Source organism: Alosa pseudoharengus, unplaced genomic scaffold (assembly GCF_046254945.1).
Source record: "Alosa pseudoharengus isolate Yale_2024_CS ecotype anadromous, Long Island Sound unplaced genomic scaffold, YU_APseudo_1.1 YU_APseudo_1.1_scf_22, whole genome shotgun sequence".
Lineage (NCBI taxonomy): Eukaryota > Metazoa > Chordata > Actinopteri > Clupeiformes > Clupeidae > Alosa > Alosa pseudoharengus.
The window spans coordinates 14,318,221-14,336,999 of NW_027468680.1; the positions used below are offsets into that span (position 1 = coordinate 14,318,221).

At 40.6% G+C, this 18,779-nt stretch overlaps 2 protein-coding genes across 2 annotated transcripts; both read left to right on the forward strand.

Annotated features, from left to right (window-relative positions):
* The first annotated feature begins 1,152 nt into the window (after window positions 1-1,152).
* Window positions 1,153-9,798, forward strand: gmfb (glia maturation factor, beta). The gene is made up of 7 exons (XM_076300656.1): window positions 1,153-1,222; window positions 2,616-2,712; window positions 3,257-3,306; window positions 3,774-3,823; window positions 4,022-4,104; window positions 4,457-4,530; window positions 5,754-9,798. The coding sequence occupies exons 1-7, from the start codon at window positions 1,220-1,222 to the stop codon at window positions 5,823-5,825; spliced, it is 429 nt and encodes a 142-aa protein (XP_076156771.1). The 5' UTR covers window positions 1,153-1,219; the 3' UTR covers window positions 5,826-9,798.
* Window positions 9,799-10,105: 307 nt separating this feature from the next.
* cnih1 (cornichon family member 1) lies at window positions 10,106-18,618 on the forward strand. Its single transcript, XM_076300658.1, has 5 exons — window positions 10,106-10,288; window positions 11,424-11,492; window positions 15,152-15,264; window positions 16,659-16,802; window positions 17,132-18,618. The coding sequence occupies exons 1-5, from the start codon at window positions 10,208-10,210 to the stop codon at window positions 17,157-17,159; spliced, it is 435 nt and encodes a 144-aa protein (XP_076156773.1). The 5' UTR covers window positions 10,106-10,207; the 3' UTR covers window positions 17,160-18,618.
* The last annotated feature ends 161 nt before the right edge of the window (window positions 18,619-18,779 follow it).

An 18,779-nucleotide genomic window follows, 5' to 3' on the forward strand; every position in this document is an offset into this window, starting at 1 on the left:
GTTTTACGCGCAGCGTTGAAAATAAACAGACTTCTAGTACATGAGTGCAACTACATGGAGTCAACTTGAAGGAAATAGGCCCATCCAGTTTATATAAAGATCTACAATAGGTTCGCAGTCCACATGACTACCCCGAACTGTCAGAGGGTTGGGCAGAAGAGTCTGACTGCGCATGACAGATTAAACTCATTTCCACTGTACGGTAGCCCAAAAGGTATTTATGACGATATTCCTTCCATTGTGGAACTGTGCAGTTTCATTTCATCAGGTGACTGGATGTAAAAATGGATGTGTAATTAATTAGGCTTACTCATAGGCTGTCCCATAACAAAACATTAGTTGTCATAGTCTCAACGTGACATCCTCAAAATAAGGCATGATTCCCAAACCTTAAGTAGCAGTTCTAAAAGGCCTAAATTATGTTGCAAGTGAAATAAGTCATGCAAATAATACACCAATGTCTAGTCTAGCTTGACCTTTACCTTGACATTGTGTAGGCAGACTTGTAGGCCTAGCTACAATTATTTTTGTTATGTTTTCTTTCATTATAGATAGGCATTGACTCACATTAATCATATTCAAACTACCAAATGTAACCTGTCTGAGTGATTTTCGGATAGTCATCTGCTAGAGTAAAAGCAGCACAATTGTACAATTTGGAATATTCTGAATGATCATTAGTGACCCTGTATGTAAAGCAAATTCAAATGGCTTTCCAGTATCAGATTGAATGATACTAGGCTCAACATTTTGTGAAATTCCTTATACTGTAGCCAGCTAAGAAAAAAACTGCAGCAGTGATGGCAGAAGCTGGATACAGCTATTCATCCTCGATGCTAATTATTTTAACGAGGATGTCATTGATTAGACTTGACTCTCTTCTCTGCCCAATACCATATCATGGTAATAACTTGGATAAATATAGGCCTGAACTTCAGAGCCCTAATCATGTCAACGTTCTTCCTCAGCATGACCACATCACCTATAGAAATGATTAAATCCAAGCTTACAATTCCTTGACGTGTCTATTTGACATCCAACTGACTTTACGATAACCCTTGTCTGACAGATCTGGAGTGGTGGTGATGTGTGTGTGTGTGTGTCGGTGGTGGGGGGGGGGGGATAAGAACTAGGATTGGTCGAAATTGAGTCACAAGACTTGGCTGAAAAAACTACAGTACACTGAGGTCCACACAATCTGAGTCTGCGCTTCGCGAAAATGGTAAGTGGGAACTGCATAAAGAAATACGACGTAAACAAATTAAACAATATCGCTGTGTGTGTAATTGTGCTAGCCTTGTGGCCTTCATTCCGAGATTGCGTCCGGGGGTTTGTTTATGTGTGCGAGACTGTCGTGTGTCTGTACCGCTCCACTCCATATCGCCCAGACAAATATGCAGTTCCACCCAATTCATTGTGATGTGCTGCAACATGTCAATGCACGGAGCGCAGCATAGCTAGCATAGCCCTCCCTCCGGCATCTTTCGAGTTTGGAGAAAGTTGGCTATAAATATGTTTCAAGAGTCCGCTGTTTAATTGTTGTGTAGTGGGAATGTTGACCACATGTTGTGACGTACGAATGCTTTTACATCGCGCAGACAGACATACCTACCATACCGTCCAAAATCCTAATTTCCTGTACTTTGCTAGCTAGCTTGTGATCCACAAGTAACGAAAACCTGTTCGTGATCTAGGGAAATGCAAAATCACATCCATGTGACTGGCAAATGGGAATTGATTTTTAAGCGGAAGCGACCATGTTTTTAATAATTCGTCGATTCTAAAATGGCCTGCAGACTTGTGTCGAAACAAAGGAATTATAGAAGCTGAAATATAGGACCTTCACAATGTGAGGTGTTGCAAGGCAACGTCAGCCTACATTGACGTGGAACAGGCTACATATTCCGACAGTGCTGGATCATTGATCTCAACTGCAGAATCATATCTCTAACTAAACATCTATTGTAATCAGTTAGTAGTGTCTGAATTGGTAACCAATTCAACTCTTCTGTGTAGCCTGCAGTTGAACAGAGGCAATCCGCTTACATGAAGAGTTCAATTTTAGGTCTAGAAACTTAATTTGTCAGCCATTTATTTGACAGCTCATCAGTTGCAAGCAGCCAGGTTACAACTAAGTTACAGCAGTTTGCAACAACTGTCTGCATTTGTGGAGTTTTCTTAAAGTATTTGGGCATGCTGAAACATTGAATGTTGGCAACATTAAGAGTTTGAGAGCTTGTAGGATAAGACGTCTAGTGTTCTTCTTGGAGTTTTATTTTCAGCCATACTTAAAAAATGTGCATCTGTCTTGTGAAATCACATATCATCAGCTATGGGTCCTCCTAGGCCCATATTCACAAAGCATTTTATATTTCCGTATCCCTAAATTAGTCCTAAATTTCAAGACTCATGCCCATTATTCCTAGGAGTTTCATTTAAATTCACAGGTTATGAGCTGCTTTTATTAAGATTCTTCATGAATACGGGCCCTAACCACTTTAGTATGGTATTTGTCAGCAATGTGTTAACATCCAATTCGAAGCAGTTCTGTGGTGTTTGTGGTGTACCTTTGTGGCAGCTGTTATTTCTAAACTTGACACTTTTGTCACCCACAGAGTGAATCATTGGTTGTGTGTGATGTTGATGAGGATCTAGTGAAAAAACTGCGGGCGTTTCGTTTCCGAAAGGAGACCAACAATGCCGCCATTATCAGTAAGTTGTCTCTGAGGTGTAATAATGGTCTTTTCTTTCCTTTTGCTGTGCATATCTGTACTTTGAGATCATTTATGGTAAAACAGTACCTTACGACAATGTCTTCCATTCTGTCTAACTTTTACTCTAAGATGTGGATTCACTCTTGCCTACACTTTCTTGAGGGGAAGTTAAAGCTTCCATGTAGAGAGAAATTCCTTTCATGTTTCCATTATGATGTTTTCACTCTACTTTGTATCATGTTGGGAAATGCTTCAGTGCAGCTTGTCCAACACAACTGAGTATTTTGTCCAACTTAATATGTAAAGCTCATATTACTATGCTCATATTACTATATGCTCATATTACTATATGCTCTTTTGCACTTCTGGTTAGACGCAAACTGCATTTCGTTGGCTTTGTACTTGTACTCTGCACAATGACAATAAAGTAAAGTTGAATCTAAACTATAGTTGGTTATTTAAGGAGTTAATGGCTTGATATAAATGGGATGTCTTTTTCAGTAATTGAGTGTTAAAATGTTTTTTCCTTGTCTTTACATCAGTGAAGATTGACAAGGACCGACAGCTGGTAATCCTTGATGAGGAACATGAGGCAAGTTTTTGGAATGATTTTGAAGTTTCTAATATACATTCAGTCGTGATATTAAGTGGGTGAATTACAGATATTAGGATATAACATGTGGCACCACAATATTACATATCATTTTGGGATGAATACTTTCTTTGAACTGCAAGTCTGGGTAGTTGGATTTCTGACTGGAGTTTTGAATGTTGTGAGTTGCTCTTATCTTTTGTATCATCATTTGGTCCAGTCATGACCACAATATTTGCATGGATGAACTCTGGCTGAACAAAATCTGCCTAGGCAGAGCAAGTTAAAATGTCAATAAACAAAACATATAAAAGTTATCCATTCCTATCATTCACTTTGTCATCCAGAAGACCATCTTTTCCTTTACATTCATAATACCTTCACTGTGAACAGTTCTCACATGATGTGAGTTTAGCATAACTCTCCACAACCTTTAAAAGCATCTCATTAGTATCTTCTCATTGCAGGACATTTCTCCTGATGACTTGAAGGATGAACTCCCAGAAAGACAACCAAGATATCCTTTCATTTGGAAAATGCACCTTCTAACCACCCAGTGATTACTTTGAGCAGTGTTGCATGCAAACGGGCACTTCAGATGTACATTGGACTGGAAGGTGTATGGTCTTTCATGAGCATGTTTCAACCCAGTCCAGTGCTGATAGATAGTATGTTTTCTCTGGTAGTGTTTTTTTCTCTCCTTAACCTCAGGTACATTTGTGGTCTACAGTTATAAGTATGTGCACGATGACGGACGGGTGTCCTACCCTCTCTGCTTCATCTTTTCAAGTCCTGTTGGTAAATATCTCACCACTTTGAAGTTGCACTCTTTATGTTGTACAGTTCAAGGTCATGAATGTTGCATGCATTTACTCTAAAATCATATGTATTTGACTGAATGTTCCCATTTGTCACTGTGATAATGTACTTCCATAATGTGGGAAGTGTAATCTATTCAAGGAGTAGAATATTTTCTTGTGACCACTTTTAATGATGTGCATATATATACAGTAATTGCACAATACCTAAAAATATGTTTTGTCAATGAAGACATTTAGGCTCACCTTTCCCACTGCATTTACATATCTACAGCATGGCCAACTTTATAAAAATATGACCGCTCAGCATTTATATTTTTCTCATATCACAGGTTGCAAACCAGAACAACAAATGATGTACGCTGGGAGCAAAAACAAACTGGTTCAAACAGTAGAATTAACTAAGGTAAGGTTTTGCATTTCTTGTGTATTACTGGTAAACATGATATTTGCACTGTGCTCAGTCTTTATGAAATTATATCAGCATGGTATGATCTTTCCACTGTGTCAGAATTATAACTGGGAATCAGATTTGAGGCAATTACGATGACATTTACATCTACTGAGATGCTGCAGGGGGCTAGCCCTGGCAAAACATTTGTGAATTGATAATGGCTATAGCTACTGTATGTGTTGTTGAGGCAACCAAAATAATCTTCCATTCAAAATATAAATGCATTATGTTTTGGTGACATCTGATGGCAAAAGCATTATATTTTTGGAACATTTTATTGGCAAAAAAATGGACACAGAGGAGAGTTCCATAGTGTACACCCCCACCCAGTCATCAGTTCAAGCACCACTGGCTTGGAATGGATGTTTAATGTTGCTACAGGGTATTTAAAATACCATCCTGCATTTAATGTTGTAAAATATGGTTAAAAATATTGCTGCCAGGGTAACTTGGCAAGTTTAGCTAATTGTACAACTGTGATAAAATGCCCACAGAGATTCGGATTTGTTCAGATTCGTTGTGACTTGGCTCCCAAATGTTCTTTACTTAGACTTTTATGTGAAAGGTTCCAAGATGATAAATCATTATCATTATTATGAAATGAATTATGAGACTTTTTAAAGTCTCGTGCATCCAGTCTCTTTCAATTCAGGGAAAAAAACATTAAATTCATTCCATAATAAGAAAGCACATTTTTGAGGTACTTGAATTTACCTACGTTGAATTAGCCTTCACATAACCAGCGTCTCTCTGTGTATGTTTGAGCATGCATGTTTCTTATTGCAATGCTCTGCCTCCTCAAGTGTAACTGCATAAATAGTAAATGAGCAGCATTTATATATAGTATTCTTCTACTAATGTCTTATGTCTACCTACCAACGCCAGAGGCGACCATGCAAGGCCTATTTCTGGATGGTGGGAGCAATTAAGGGTTGAGTTTTCTGCTCAAGGACACTTCAGCACACAGTCAGTACTAGCCAGGCTCACTGGCTACCCTTCCCTTTGCGCCTGCAAGAGAGCACTCTATTTATAGAGGACGATAAGTGTGTCAGGACTTTTAGGAGTATAGGGATTGTGATTGTGTGTGTGTGTGTGTGTGTCTGTGCATGTATGTGTTGATGTTCTTTATAAGCGCATGACCATCTATCACTTCCGTTTGTGTCTCACCTGGACAGGTGTTTGAGATCAGGAATACTGAAGACCTGACTGAGGAGTGGCTGAGGGAGAAGCTGGGATTTTTCCGCTAGCCGCTCTCGATCTCCCTACTCCACCCCGCAGCATCGGAGGAGAGGACGAGCGAGGGCGATGCACGTTACTCAAGGGGAGAACAAATCCTAATCCATTTTCTTTACCACAGTTAACTATCTGCTCTGTCTTAACCTCCACCACCTTCCCTAAATCCGAAGTCTTAACTTTCACCAACCCAGTGTAGATCTGATGCATGTGTACACAGGACCCAAACTACATCAAAAAGGCAAAGATGAAACTTGAGAGTTGAAAACCTCTTTAGAAACAGACATTTGGTTCCAGACAAAACTAACTCATGAGATTTTTGTGATTGTCTAGTATTGATTCAACACTGCCATTTACCTCACTACGATCCGCCATTAAATCATTTGACAGTTCTATCCAACACACTAATCTGGAAAAGGGTTGTTAACTCTAAAATGTGGACCCATGTTTAAAATACAGACATACAGTTAAAAGTGAATGCACAACAGACAAACCTGGACAGACAGTCTAGGTTCTTTTGTTTTAATTTGTATGTGGAAAAGGGCAATGAAAAGTGAAACACTAAGTAGTCACAAAAAATACATTTTGCACCACCCTACGTACTGTTGCAGAAGATGATGAAAATGATTAGGTGGTTATGGGTTCAGACAGTATTTCCCCATGTGATACAATAATTGTTCTAAATGGACAACAACTGTGACCAAATATTTGTCCATCCTTTTTTATTGATAGATGGGCCCAGCTATGTTACTTGATCCAAGTAAGCACAAGGAAAGAGAGAGTGATAACATAAGCACCATTGGGAGAGCATTTGGGGTTTTCTATAATGTGACCATGTTTAGATGTAACACACTTGATATCCAGCAAGCAGATCTTTTATTCTGTTCTCCAAACGACTTTTCAAGCATAGAGCTGTGAACTAGAGTTGCACCCCACTGGAGATGCTCTTAGAGCGCTCTGTCACTCCATGGTGCATTGTGGGTGTGTCTGTCTGGGGTGTGCACTGTATTTGTTCATCTCTCTCTCTCTTTGAAGAGGTCCGTATGTATAAACAAACTCGTTTGTAACTCATTAATATTTTCTCTCTTACTAAACAACTGTGAGACTGAAAGTAATAATAAAAAAAACAACGAATGTCTCACAACACGCTTGGATTAATGCTGAATTTTTATATATTTACACTAAACAACAGAATCTTCTAAGAATGCATTAAACACTGGATTAGTTTGGAATGTTTACAGAAAACTATGAAAAGCTAATCTAAGGATTTATTTTAAAGGTCTGAGTTCATGCTAAAATATTAACACATTTATACCTCCTCAAAACTCAGTATATTGTGTTCTGCGTTGTATGTCTGATGATGGCACGTGCACATTGCCGATTTTTTGGGACATAACTTGTTTTTGTATCTAACTTGAATGAGATGGTTAGAGTGATAGGAAGGTTATTAATTTTGTTTCAAACCAACTTTACTTGAGTGTGTCTTAAAAATGTAACCAATGTTTGTTTTTTGGTCCAACTTGCTTGAAATTTAATTAATTAGAGGTTTCATTTATAAATTGTTTGATACAATGGTTCTCATTGACATGCCCCAAATGTGGCAGATATTGTTGAATATCCTTATTAAATCACAATTTTACATGAACACACATTTTTGATGTTCCAGTTCTCTAATAACTCAACAGATATCGGGTGTCTTCAGGTGGTTGCAGCAGTGTATTGGGGTGTAAGACTGTGTGTGTGTGTGTGTGTGTGTGTGTGTGTGTGTGTGTGTGTGTGTGTGTGTGTGTGTGTGTGTGTGTGTTTGTGCGCGTGCGCACAGAGATGGCATTAGGGATAATGTGTTCCACTGTGTCCTTTTGAAAACAGTCACATTTCATAACAGAAAATCTCTGCGCTGTCCAAACACAATGTTGTGGACACACTGATACATGGCAAGTAATGGATTGACAAGTAATGGATTGTGTGTGTGTGCTGTCTGTATCTTCATGGCTCATTATTTTGAAGTATTTATTTTTTTAGTATGTGCAGCAATTAGCATTGACACCTTTAGCAGTGGGCAGCCGTGGCCCACTGGTTAGCACTCTGGACTTGTAACCGGAGGGTTGCCGGTTCGAGCCCCGACCAGTGGGCCGCGGCTGAAGTGCCCTTGAGCAAGGCACCTAACCCCTCACTGCTCCCCGAGCGCCGCCGTTGAAGCAGGCAGCTCACTGCGCCGGGATTAGTGTGTGCTTCACCTCACTGTGTGTTCACTGTGTGCTGTTTGTGTTTCACTAATTCACTTATTGGGTTAAATGCAGAGACCCTCACGGGATCAAAAAAGTATTTATACTTATACTTAATCGGTGCAATATGAGCATCTCCACCAATCACAGGTAACATTAGTGTATTTGTGTTGCTAACTTCCAGTGGCTTTCTCTGAGGACACAATGCAAACAGAGGCAGAGGAGCGAGAACTCTTGAGTGTAGTTAGTGGCCAAGTCTAAGATGCTGCTGTTGTGTGTGTATGTGTGGAACTGAATGTTATCGCAGTGAAAAGATGAAATGTCCATCCCAAGCCTTGGTTTGCCACTGGGTGCTTTAATCTCAGTAATTGCGGTGGAACACAGATTTAAGTGAGATTTAAATATCTGCAATTTTGGGGCAAATAGATATCATGTGTAGATTATGTGAAATTACCCAGATGGGTAATCTGGTCAGTTTTAGGGTAATATTGATTTAATTGAATTTGATTTAATATTGATTTAGTTGTTCTGTTTGGTTAGATTTCCCCAAACAATTACCATAACTGCAACTACAAGAATAATTTATCTTTTTCGAATTTGAGCTTTCTCTTCAAGCAACTGCATACAAAAATTGTCTCCTGCATACAAAAATTGAATCCTGTTTTTATTATGATATGTTGAAGTTATTCACAGGTTAAACAATCAGTAATGTTATCACCCATGGTTTTCTAAGTACCCCTGTGAATTTTGATTCTGCTGTTTACCACTGCTATCCCATATATAATAACTGTCCTAAGAGGATGTTTCAGCCATCCAAAACACTGTAAAAATATATGCATGCATTTCTTAGTGTGCTTGTCTTGAGGTTGCCTGTGTCAACATAAACATCCTGAAACATAATATCACTTTGTTTTTCAGTGTGAACATAAACATAAAGAAGAGTAATACTTTGCATACTGCAAGCAATGATTCATAGTTGAGACACCACCTCAAGGACTGAGGTGGTCACTAAAATGATGCATGAGGGATAGCATTAGAATACTGTAAACTGTGAAGGCAGATTCTTGCAGAGTTCATGACTGGTGGTTGGGTAGCATTCAATTCACTGACCAAAACACTTTGACTTTAGCCTAGAAATCTAGATGCACCCTAGCGGCAGCAAATTACATTTTTATGTGGGTCTGGCTCTGAGGCTACTTTGACTTGTCAGTTCTATCGACACTCTGTGGAAGTGATTAATCTTTTTCTCATCATTAGAGATATTTGGTGAATCTAGTTAGTAAGTCCACCTCTGTAGCCTGCCCTGAGGTAAAATATTGTTATTTTCCTTTTTATGTTTTGGGAAAGATTGCAAGTATACTCAAGTATTCAAGAGCATTTTTTATTTCTTTAATTAGCTTTTCCAAAATGGTTCCCCATCAGGATTGCTGTCTCCTTGTCCCACACCGTGCTGAATAGCTTTCTCTCTGTCCTACTCCCCCACTCACCCCAACCTGTAATGATGTGTCTCCATATGTGGCCTGTTTTACATGATATATGATGGATGTGTACTTTTTTTACTTTAACACATTGCTGTTTGAGATCAAGTGCTTATTTGTATTTTCTATATAAAAAAGCAACAATACAGTGTTTGTGTCATGTAGAACATTGTTCCTTGCCCAGTGCAGTCTGTGATGATGTATTTGAGATGTCTGTATTTTTCCATAATTTATACAGTGTCTCAACAGTGTACTCCCAATAAAACAGAAGCATTGTCTATTCAGTAGCCTATTGATCATTTTTATTTATTAATAATGCCAAAACACACTGATCACTATTAACGTATTTTTTTTTATTATTTGGAACATTTGCTCTCTCTGACCAAATATTATACTAAGCCTAGTTCTAGTCTATTTATCAGATAACATTTTTGCATTTTGTGTGTGTGTGTGTGTGATGGTGCGACGTAGACAAACACACAAAAAGATAATTTTCAATGAATGACCAACTCCTCCTTCAGTTTACTAAAACTCACTCCTCCCAATGCAGTTTTTTCTCCAACTTCTCGCGTTCTCCGGAGCTTACGAGAAGCCTGTCTCTTCCAGGTGACGTTGCCGCAAACTGGTGGACAGCTAAGCAGCCTAGCTAGGCTGAACTGGGGTTTCGACAGTCGACACTAGTTCTAGCTAAAAATGGCGTTCACATTCGCGGCCTTTTGTTATATGCTTGCTCTGCTGCTGACGGCGGCCCTCATATTCTTCGCCATTTGGCACGTAAGTGTACTGTGAATGGATTTGTAAATGCGATGCTCATACAACTATAGATAGTTTTGTCGTGGTTTGCGTTAAACAAAACTAACGGTTGATACCAAGGGATGTTAGCCCGGTATCTTCAGTCCGAATGAATGGCACACACCCAGTCGTTTCTGTGACAGTGCTAGCCAACTATAGCAGGCTAATGTTAGCTGATGTGAATTTAACTGTTTAATGTTAAAGATGCACTGGATTCTTATAGCCCATGTTCCCTTATATTCTGTAAACAATTTCCAAGGGAATCATATAATTCTTAAACTCGCAGTTGCCTGGTCTCAACAACCTTGCTATGATATGTTTGGTTTCTAGAGCTATTCTCTTCCATTGATGGCTAGCAGCTAACCCGCTAAATTAATACTAGCTGTAACGTTAGCTAACGATTTCAGAGCTCCGTCTAGTGTAGTTGGCTTTCCTTTTGGTTTGATCATAACAAATACAGAGATGTACAAAATATTTACTAGCTTACACAATGTTGATTAAACAATATGTTGCCCGAGCTGAATTCCAAGTGAACCACGTCAACATTAGAACTAGGTTAGCTGCTACCTAATAGCGTTGTCTTAGCATACCGTGTGGTTAGGGTTAACGTTACATTACCGGTTAACCAGACTAGAAAGTGGAACTGTCAGTTAACGGCAGGATTTCTTTTGTTTCTGGACATCTTGTCTAAAGCAATCGCTTCCTGTTTTTGACACTTGGGTGTTTTTTCCCCACGACGCCACATACAATGCTCTCCCTACTTCAAATTGAAGAGTCCTCTCGTGGTATCTTGTCGTTTGCTCACGGTAGCGTAGCCTGCGTAATTGGAATCACGCAGCTCACTTTACACATCTGATATCATTTGTTCCAAACAAGTACTACAGTGACACATCCTATTGATGAACACCTAGGCATTCATTCGACACATGGGGCTAAATTGGATGTCAACACAACTTCATATCAGTAGAATGTATTTATTTGGCTATAAGTATTTCATTTTCACTGTAAAGATGTGAATGTCCTATGAAAAACACTTTTTGTGTCTTCTGCAAATGGAACCCCTTACAACAGTGTTTTTTCTCGTCTTCAAATAACATCTTTTCTTATTCTTTGGCAGATCATTGCATTTGATGAGCTGAAAACAGACTACAAAAACCCTATAGACCAATGCAACACACTGAACCCTGTGAGTGAACTTAGCATGCTACGTTCTGTATGTACAGTGCACGCATCTCAGCATCCATGCTGCTGTTCCTTCCGGATCTCTCTTTCTCTGTGTGTTGGGGTTTTGGAAGAGGGAAAAGGTTGGGGGGGGGGGGATTGTAAAGTCTCTCCTCATGTAATACACATTAAGTAAGCTGTGTTAAGTCTCTGCACTGTTCTGAATTTGAATGACTTCTTGAAGTTACAAAAGTAAAACTTGTCAACTGTCCAACACTAACACTTAGTTTTTTTTCTTTCGATTTTCTAATCTGCTCTTTGTACTTTTGTTGTTTCTGTCGCATTTATCCTCCCCTTTTTCACTAACGCCACAAAGACAGTTGAAAGGGTCAAAAAGATTAAAAGGGTCAAAATTGCTTTGAAGGTTTGTACCTATTTCCGGTTACTCGATCCAGTGCGGTGTCCCGTCCAGTCCAGTCCATTGTGCACGAGGGGAGTACTTGCAAATGTCTTTTCAGTTAACTACACAAAACCCACACTGTAGCCATTTTCAAGATTCTGTACAGTTAAGTATAATTTTAACATCAGATCGCCAGTACATGCAATTGCAGTTGACTCAATAGATTGACTGAATTAATATTTTAATGCACTTAAATAATTACATAAGAACAGAGATGTTGGCCTCCTCAGTAGTTGGCCCTCTTCAGTGGATTTGCTGTGGAGGAATTGGTTAAGGACAGTACTGTTGATTTAGCTGTAATGGCTTCAGGTACAGGATTGACACGCTGCACCTGCTTCCTAAATACTGGGCGGGTTCAGCATTTACCATAGCAACCAGTGTTAGAATTGATAAGTCCCCCACCACGAGCTGCCTCAAATAATCAGCTGTCCAGTCTTGATGGGGCTTAAGAGCACGAGACTCAATCTAGAGAACTGCTGAGCTTGGTTGTAAATTAATCTTTGTGGCCAGTTGTTGTTCATTGGAGGAATAATATCACTTGGGAATTTAAGATACATTTTTGTGTGTTGAGATTCGATCGAATAGTGTAGGCTGCTATTTTGACTTGGGCAGTATGCCAGCAAAGCAGACTAGTTTCATTGAGAGCATCAGCTTCCTTGATAAGTCTGCTGCAACCACAAAGCCCAGGGTGTTAACTGAAAAGACTTGCAAGAGCTCGAAGAACATGCATGATCTCTTACAACCTACCCTTTGTTTGCATACAGTATTAATCATACAGGATTGTGGACACGTGTTTAGAACATCTCCTGTTCAAAATATGATTCCTCCCTCAGACTTCCCAGTATTCCAATTACAGTGGGTCAACGAGAGATCTTGTGACTCCCTATTATTGAAACTACAGCAGTTGTTTCCAGTTTTTCTCACTATGGATCCGTAGTAGGATACATCTGAAACAATATTTCAGTTTCTAAAAGATATGCACATAGGCTAGTTCACCTAGGTGCTATCCTGTATGCTTTATCCTATCTTTGAAAAGGATGAATTCTTATTTGGCAAGTATCACAATGATGATCGCAGTGGGTTAGAATATTTCTATGTATCTGTCCTAAATCTGTGTTTCCGTGGAATCTTTCATGGCTTGGAGCCGAGTATAGCCATTGGCACAAGGGAGGTGTAGTGTGTAATTTGGCTCGTGGCTCTGTTGGTGTGTAAAATCAGATTGAGGCGATGTTTAGGCCGAGATTTAGATGGGCTTCAGGGTGGGATTACACGACTGCCTGAGCCACTAAGGATCCCCATGGCCTCTTAATCTGCCCAGGGTTATTATCTGCCATCTGAGGGTTTCACCGCATACTGCCTCTTGTCCTCTCTGTTTCTCTGTGACTGTGTGTGTCAAACATACACACACACACTTGTCATAGACCTCTCAGTCGAGATTTTATTGGGTATTTTTACAACACCGCTTTGAAGCATGGTGCAGCCCCTTGGCACATTGATGCAGTCATCTAGAATGACACGTTTGTACTTGCTATGCAGAAATATCTTTAAGTGGCCTCTGGCCTACCATCCTGTAGTAGAGAGATCAATTCTTTGTGCTTGGACATCGGTTGTCTCTGTTAGATCAGAGCTCAGGTAGAGGAAAGTAGTGAGTTTTGAGATTTTGCCAGGGAGCTCCTTCAGGCAAAGTGTCTCAGGACTGAGGAACAGATGGCTGTCCAACTCTCAGGCTGAAAAGCTCAGTGGCTTTAGCATAGCTACCTGATTAGACAGCCGAGGGGAATGGGGAGGAACAGTGAGGTGCTGCAACCTTAGACAGATACATACGGTTGGTTGTTTGGTCAAATTCCCCAGTTTATCAAAAAATGAAGGGGGGGGGGGCACACAACTACTATCTGTTTCAAATGTGATGGTGATGTAGTGGAGTTCTTTTTTACTTTTAGCAGCTCCTGAACATCATACTAAGTTAAAGTCTTTTATTTTTTAAGTGTTCTTCATTTCACAAAGTTCATCTTCGTTTTTTTGCGATAGTAATGATCTAAACGATGTGTTATAGTGTTGGGCTTTGGCAATACACAGTGCAGGACTACTAACCACCTCTCTCCACCCTCATAAACTGAAACACCCCCCACTACCTGCCCAAGGCCTGCCTGCCTGCTTGCCTGCTGTGTTCACCTGCCCCCTCCCCATGGCCCAGACTTACCCCCAGCCTCTCTCTACTGCATGGCATCACCACGGAGCCAAGGGCACCGCCTGCCCCCTCACTGCATACCTGCCTTGTTGGGCCCTAGCTGCCTGCCTCTTTGCCAGCTTGCTACCACACCTTAGCATGGCCAAGCTTGGTGTGTGTGTGTGTGTGTCTGTGTGTGTGTGTGTGTGTGTGTGTGTGTGTGTGTGTGTGTGTGTGTGTGTGTGTGTGTGTGTGTGTGTGTGACACACGTGTGTATGTGAGTGAGTGAGAGTGATTGTGTGCCTGTTTTGGTACTGTCCACCTATGTTTTCCTGAAGGTTGGATAGCTGAATGTGAAAGTTTTCTATATACAGTTTTCTATATGTACACATGGTATGTGTGTTTAGTCTGAGCAGAAAAGTCGTTAGCACATAGCCTAAAAATGTAGGCCCTAAATGAAGACATTGACAGCAATCAGAGGAATGAGTTGGTGAAGTTTTTAGACGGTGATAAGTGTTTCATTAGATGGGAGATGTGGAGGTTGCAGTGGCTGTTGCTTAAGATAGCATGATATTTTGAGCTCAGCTGTTGTTTTAGTTTGTGCCTTTAAAGCACCAATGACCAGACTTTACAAAGTGGAAGGGCAGGTAGATGCATTTCCACTGGGAGGAGAAATTAGATGATTGGTCAGGATGTAAAAATGTGTTTTTCTGGCGGTTTCCAAAAATAGAATGCTCTGAGTAACTTAATAAAGCAGGGTCGTGCAAGGACACTTTTAAGTGTTGCCTCTGTGAAAGTGTTTGTGTGAGTTTGTGTCAGTCTCTCAGGGCTGTTTGTGTGGGAGTGGCTCTTGCATCTGCTATAAATGTGTGTTGTCTCATGTGTTTGTGTTAGAAAGCAGGAGAGAGAGGGGGGCGAAAGCAGTAAGAAAGACACAGTCAGAAAGTAGGATGTGAAGCAACTGCATGCATCCTATGAGTGGTGCGTGTGTATCTGTGTGGATGTGTCTAATTAATGTGTCTCCCGTGGTGTCCTTGTATGTGTGTTCTCTTTGCAGCTGGTGCTCCCTGAGTACATGATCCACATGTTCTTTTGCGTGATGTTCCTGTGTGCAGCTGAGTGGCTCACGCTGGGTCTTAACATGCCCCTGTTGGCCTACCACGTCTGGAGGTGGGTCCTCATCACTTCCCACCCTCACCCATTCACATTATAACAGTGTTGATGGTCTGATTAGCTTTCACTATGCTTAAGATCTCAAGGGCCTTGGTTAAAGGTGCTCTAAGGGATGTTGCACGGTTTCTAAGCTAAAACATATTTTTTGTCACATTTTTGTAAACTGTTCCAGCAGCTGTGGCCTACTGGTTATAGCGCTTCGGGCTTGTAACCGGAGGGTTGCTGGTTCGAACCCCGACCAGTAGGCCATGGCTGAAGTGCTCTTGAGCAAGGTACCTAACCCCTCACTGCTCCCCTAGCGCCGCTGTTGTTGCAGGCAGCTCACTGCGCTGGGATTAGTGTGTGCTTCACCTCACTGTGTGTTCACTGTGCAGTGTGTTTCACTAATTCACGGATTGGGATAAATGCAGAGACCACATTTCCCTCACAGGATCAAAAGAGTATATATACTTACTTATACCAAAGTCCTTTTAGGCAAGTCCCTCCCAATCTTGCTCCAGTGGCGAGATCACAACACATGATTGGCACGATGTCTTCACAACACACCATATGATTGGCTCAATGTATTCACATGTTGATGTTTTGCCAAGGAAGGGGTGGGATATGTGTAGACAACGGCCATATTGGCGTGACAAACTAGCCCCATGCATTTCTATGGAGTATTTTTTGAGTGCTGTGTCTCCACATTAGAAAGTCTCTGCTTATACTTATACAGCCAATCACCGATGAGATGCGAGTTATGGAGAGTTTCAATTGCACGGGAGGGAAGGGGCGGGAGTAGCGAGCTAGCTCTGTTTTGTTTGAACGGCAACAGAAGTGACATTACCCAACATCGCTTAGAGCACCTTTTATATTTGATATTTCCAAATGTTGGGTTAAAGGAGAAATCTGGGCGATTTTCACACGGAACTTGATCGCTAGACATCGCTGATTACTGTCGATAGGAAAAATAAACGACCAAAATCGGTGCTACCGAACTGCAGTTAATGGCCAGTACTCCTAGTCAGCTACAACGCTAGGTCTGGGGGCATGAACAGGACCCGTACGTGACAAAACGATGCGTTTTCAACTCATTAATTGTGAAGAAACCGTTTGAATTCAAAGTTTGCACTGTCATATCTACGTCTAGCGATCAAGATCCATGTAAAAATCGGACGGATTTCTCCTTTGAGCACAGCCTCCACTCAGTGGAGTACTTCCTAGCTAAGCAGTAATTTCTCAGTAACCTGGTATATGATGTTGTAAATTGAATTACATTTACAAAAGTAAGATTGTGTCATAAATATTGATCATATGCAGTAATATAGCACATGAATAGTATTTGCTCTGTAACTGCATCAATCAGAAATGAATGAATGGATGAACAAATGAAATCGCTGTGTGTCCCTCAGGTACATGAGTCGGCCAGTGATGAGTGGGCCTGGCCTGTACGACCCCACCACCATCATGAACGCAGACATCCTGGCCTACTGCCAGAAAGAGGGCTGGTGCAAGCTCGCCTTCTACCTCCTCTCCTTTTTCTACTATCTCTACGGGTAAGTAGCGTTGTATTTGTGCAACAGTGCATATATACACACTAAATGTGTGTTTAGTCAGGTTGTGGGGCTGATTTTCCGTACACTGATTAAGCCTAGCCCTAGACTAAAAGGGAACCTCAATGAAAATCTCCATAGAAGAAAAAGCTTTTAGCCTGGCTGAATCCGTGGATGGGAAACCGGCCCTTAAAGTCCACTTTCATTGTTTTTTTTTTAACGCTGCTTTGATTGCTTTGCTTTGGTCACTTAGAAAAACAAATCTATTCAATAGAGCGCAATGAACATCATATCAGGGTCATTGTAATTGTGTGTAATTTCTGTGCTTGCAGAATGATCTACGTGCTGGTCAGCTCCTAAACATAAAGGACACACTTCAAAAGGAAGTAGGAAGAGGTGTGTGGAAAGGACGACACATGCTCAGATCTTTTTTTTTAAATATTTTGAGCTGAAATTTGGACCTCTACAGACACCCTTTGTCAGAGAGAGCGTTTCAAAAGGCTGACAGACTCTTAACCAATCCCCCGTCTCCCCCTAAATAACAACGAGGACAGGACATGGCAGCCCTTTCAAAATAAGAGTCCTCTTGAGAAGGGACTAAAACCACACTATAGCCCTGAATAATTAGCCTGTTTTTTTCCCTTCTCTCTTGTTTATGTGCTGAATTTATTTGTGAAGTTAAAATAAAGTTTATAGTATTTTACCCCGTCCCCATCCCCAATTTTGAAATCAGGATACTATGTGGACATGCCGATCAGTAGTCTATTCACATTTTTGAAGAAGTGAATGATGGCAGGATTCATTTTCATGAAACTGTGTGAATAAAATTACTAGTACATCAGGCAATATTTATTGCATGAGTACACTTACCAGGATTTTGAAGATTGATGTTTAATTTAAATGTTTTTGATGTTTTTGATCGGGCAGCTGAAAATCAGAGCAGTCCACACAGTTATTGTAGACATTGCAGTGGGTTGTACTAGCAGGTAGAGCAGGAGTTGTGGTAACCAGGAGGAAGATGACAATCAACTGGGTTGTCAACAAGTGTGTACATCCCCTATCTATCATAATATGTGTGCTTTGAGGACATAGCTAGTTCAGCTTCATATGTAACCAGTGTTGGGCCAACCTAGGATAAAAATATTGGAACTGTACTCAGTGACTATATTAGGATGCCTTTGTGTTCAGACAAAAATTAATATGGTAAACTATTATGCTTCTGAAATGGTATTTTTCATGGGAATATCAGGTTTTTGGAATATTGTTTCAGTTTTGCCATCTGTTTAATTTTGCCAACGTATGTGTGTGTGTGTCTCCTGAGACACAGTATATGTAGGCATCATAGCTGATATCAAACATGGAACCTCTACCGTCTGTCACCCCCCCTCCCTCTTGTAACACTTTCCTGAGTTGACACTCCTTTCACGTTATGTTGAAAGCAAATTATTCTTATGTCTGACGACTGTGTGGAATGTTAATGCATCTTTGTTGTTTTATTTGAATATAAGTTATGTTTTCAAAAGAATGCAGCTTTATCACTTCGCATTCTTATGTGTCTGTCCCATTGCCACAAGTAGACGGATAGATTTTTAAACCAGTCAGGACTGAGGTGTGTGTGTGTGTGTGTGTGCGTGCGCGCACACATTTGTGTTTGAGTGGATGGGAACTTCAAAAAAAAAAAAAAAACTTTCTACCAGTGTGGAATGACTGATACTCCAGCCCTTGGTTTAGCTAGCAAACCTCCATTTTCTATGTCGACCCCTTGCAAATGTGATGGAACCTTGACAAGAAGAACTGAAATAAACAGATTCTAATTATGCACCTGCCAGTCATTTTACAGGCATCACCACCACACCCAATTCACCCGTTAGCAGACACAGGGCAATCTGCTATCTGGCTATAAACCAAGGCCTCTTGGAACCAAATGCCAGGTGCAAGTAGGGCTCTCTCTTTAGCGTATTGCCCTCTTGCTCCTTTCAA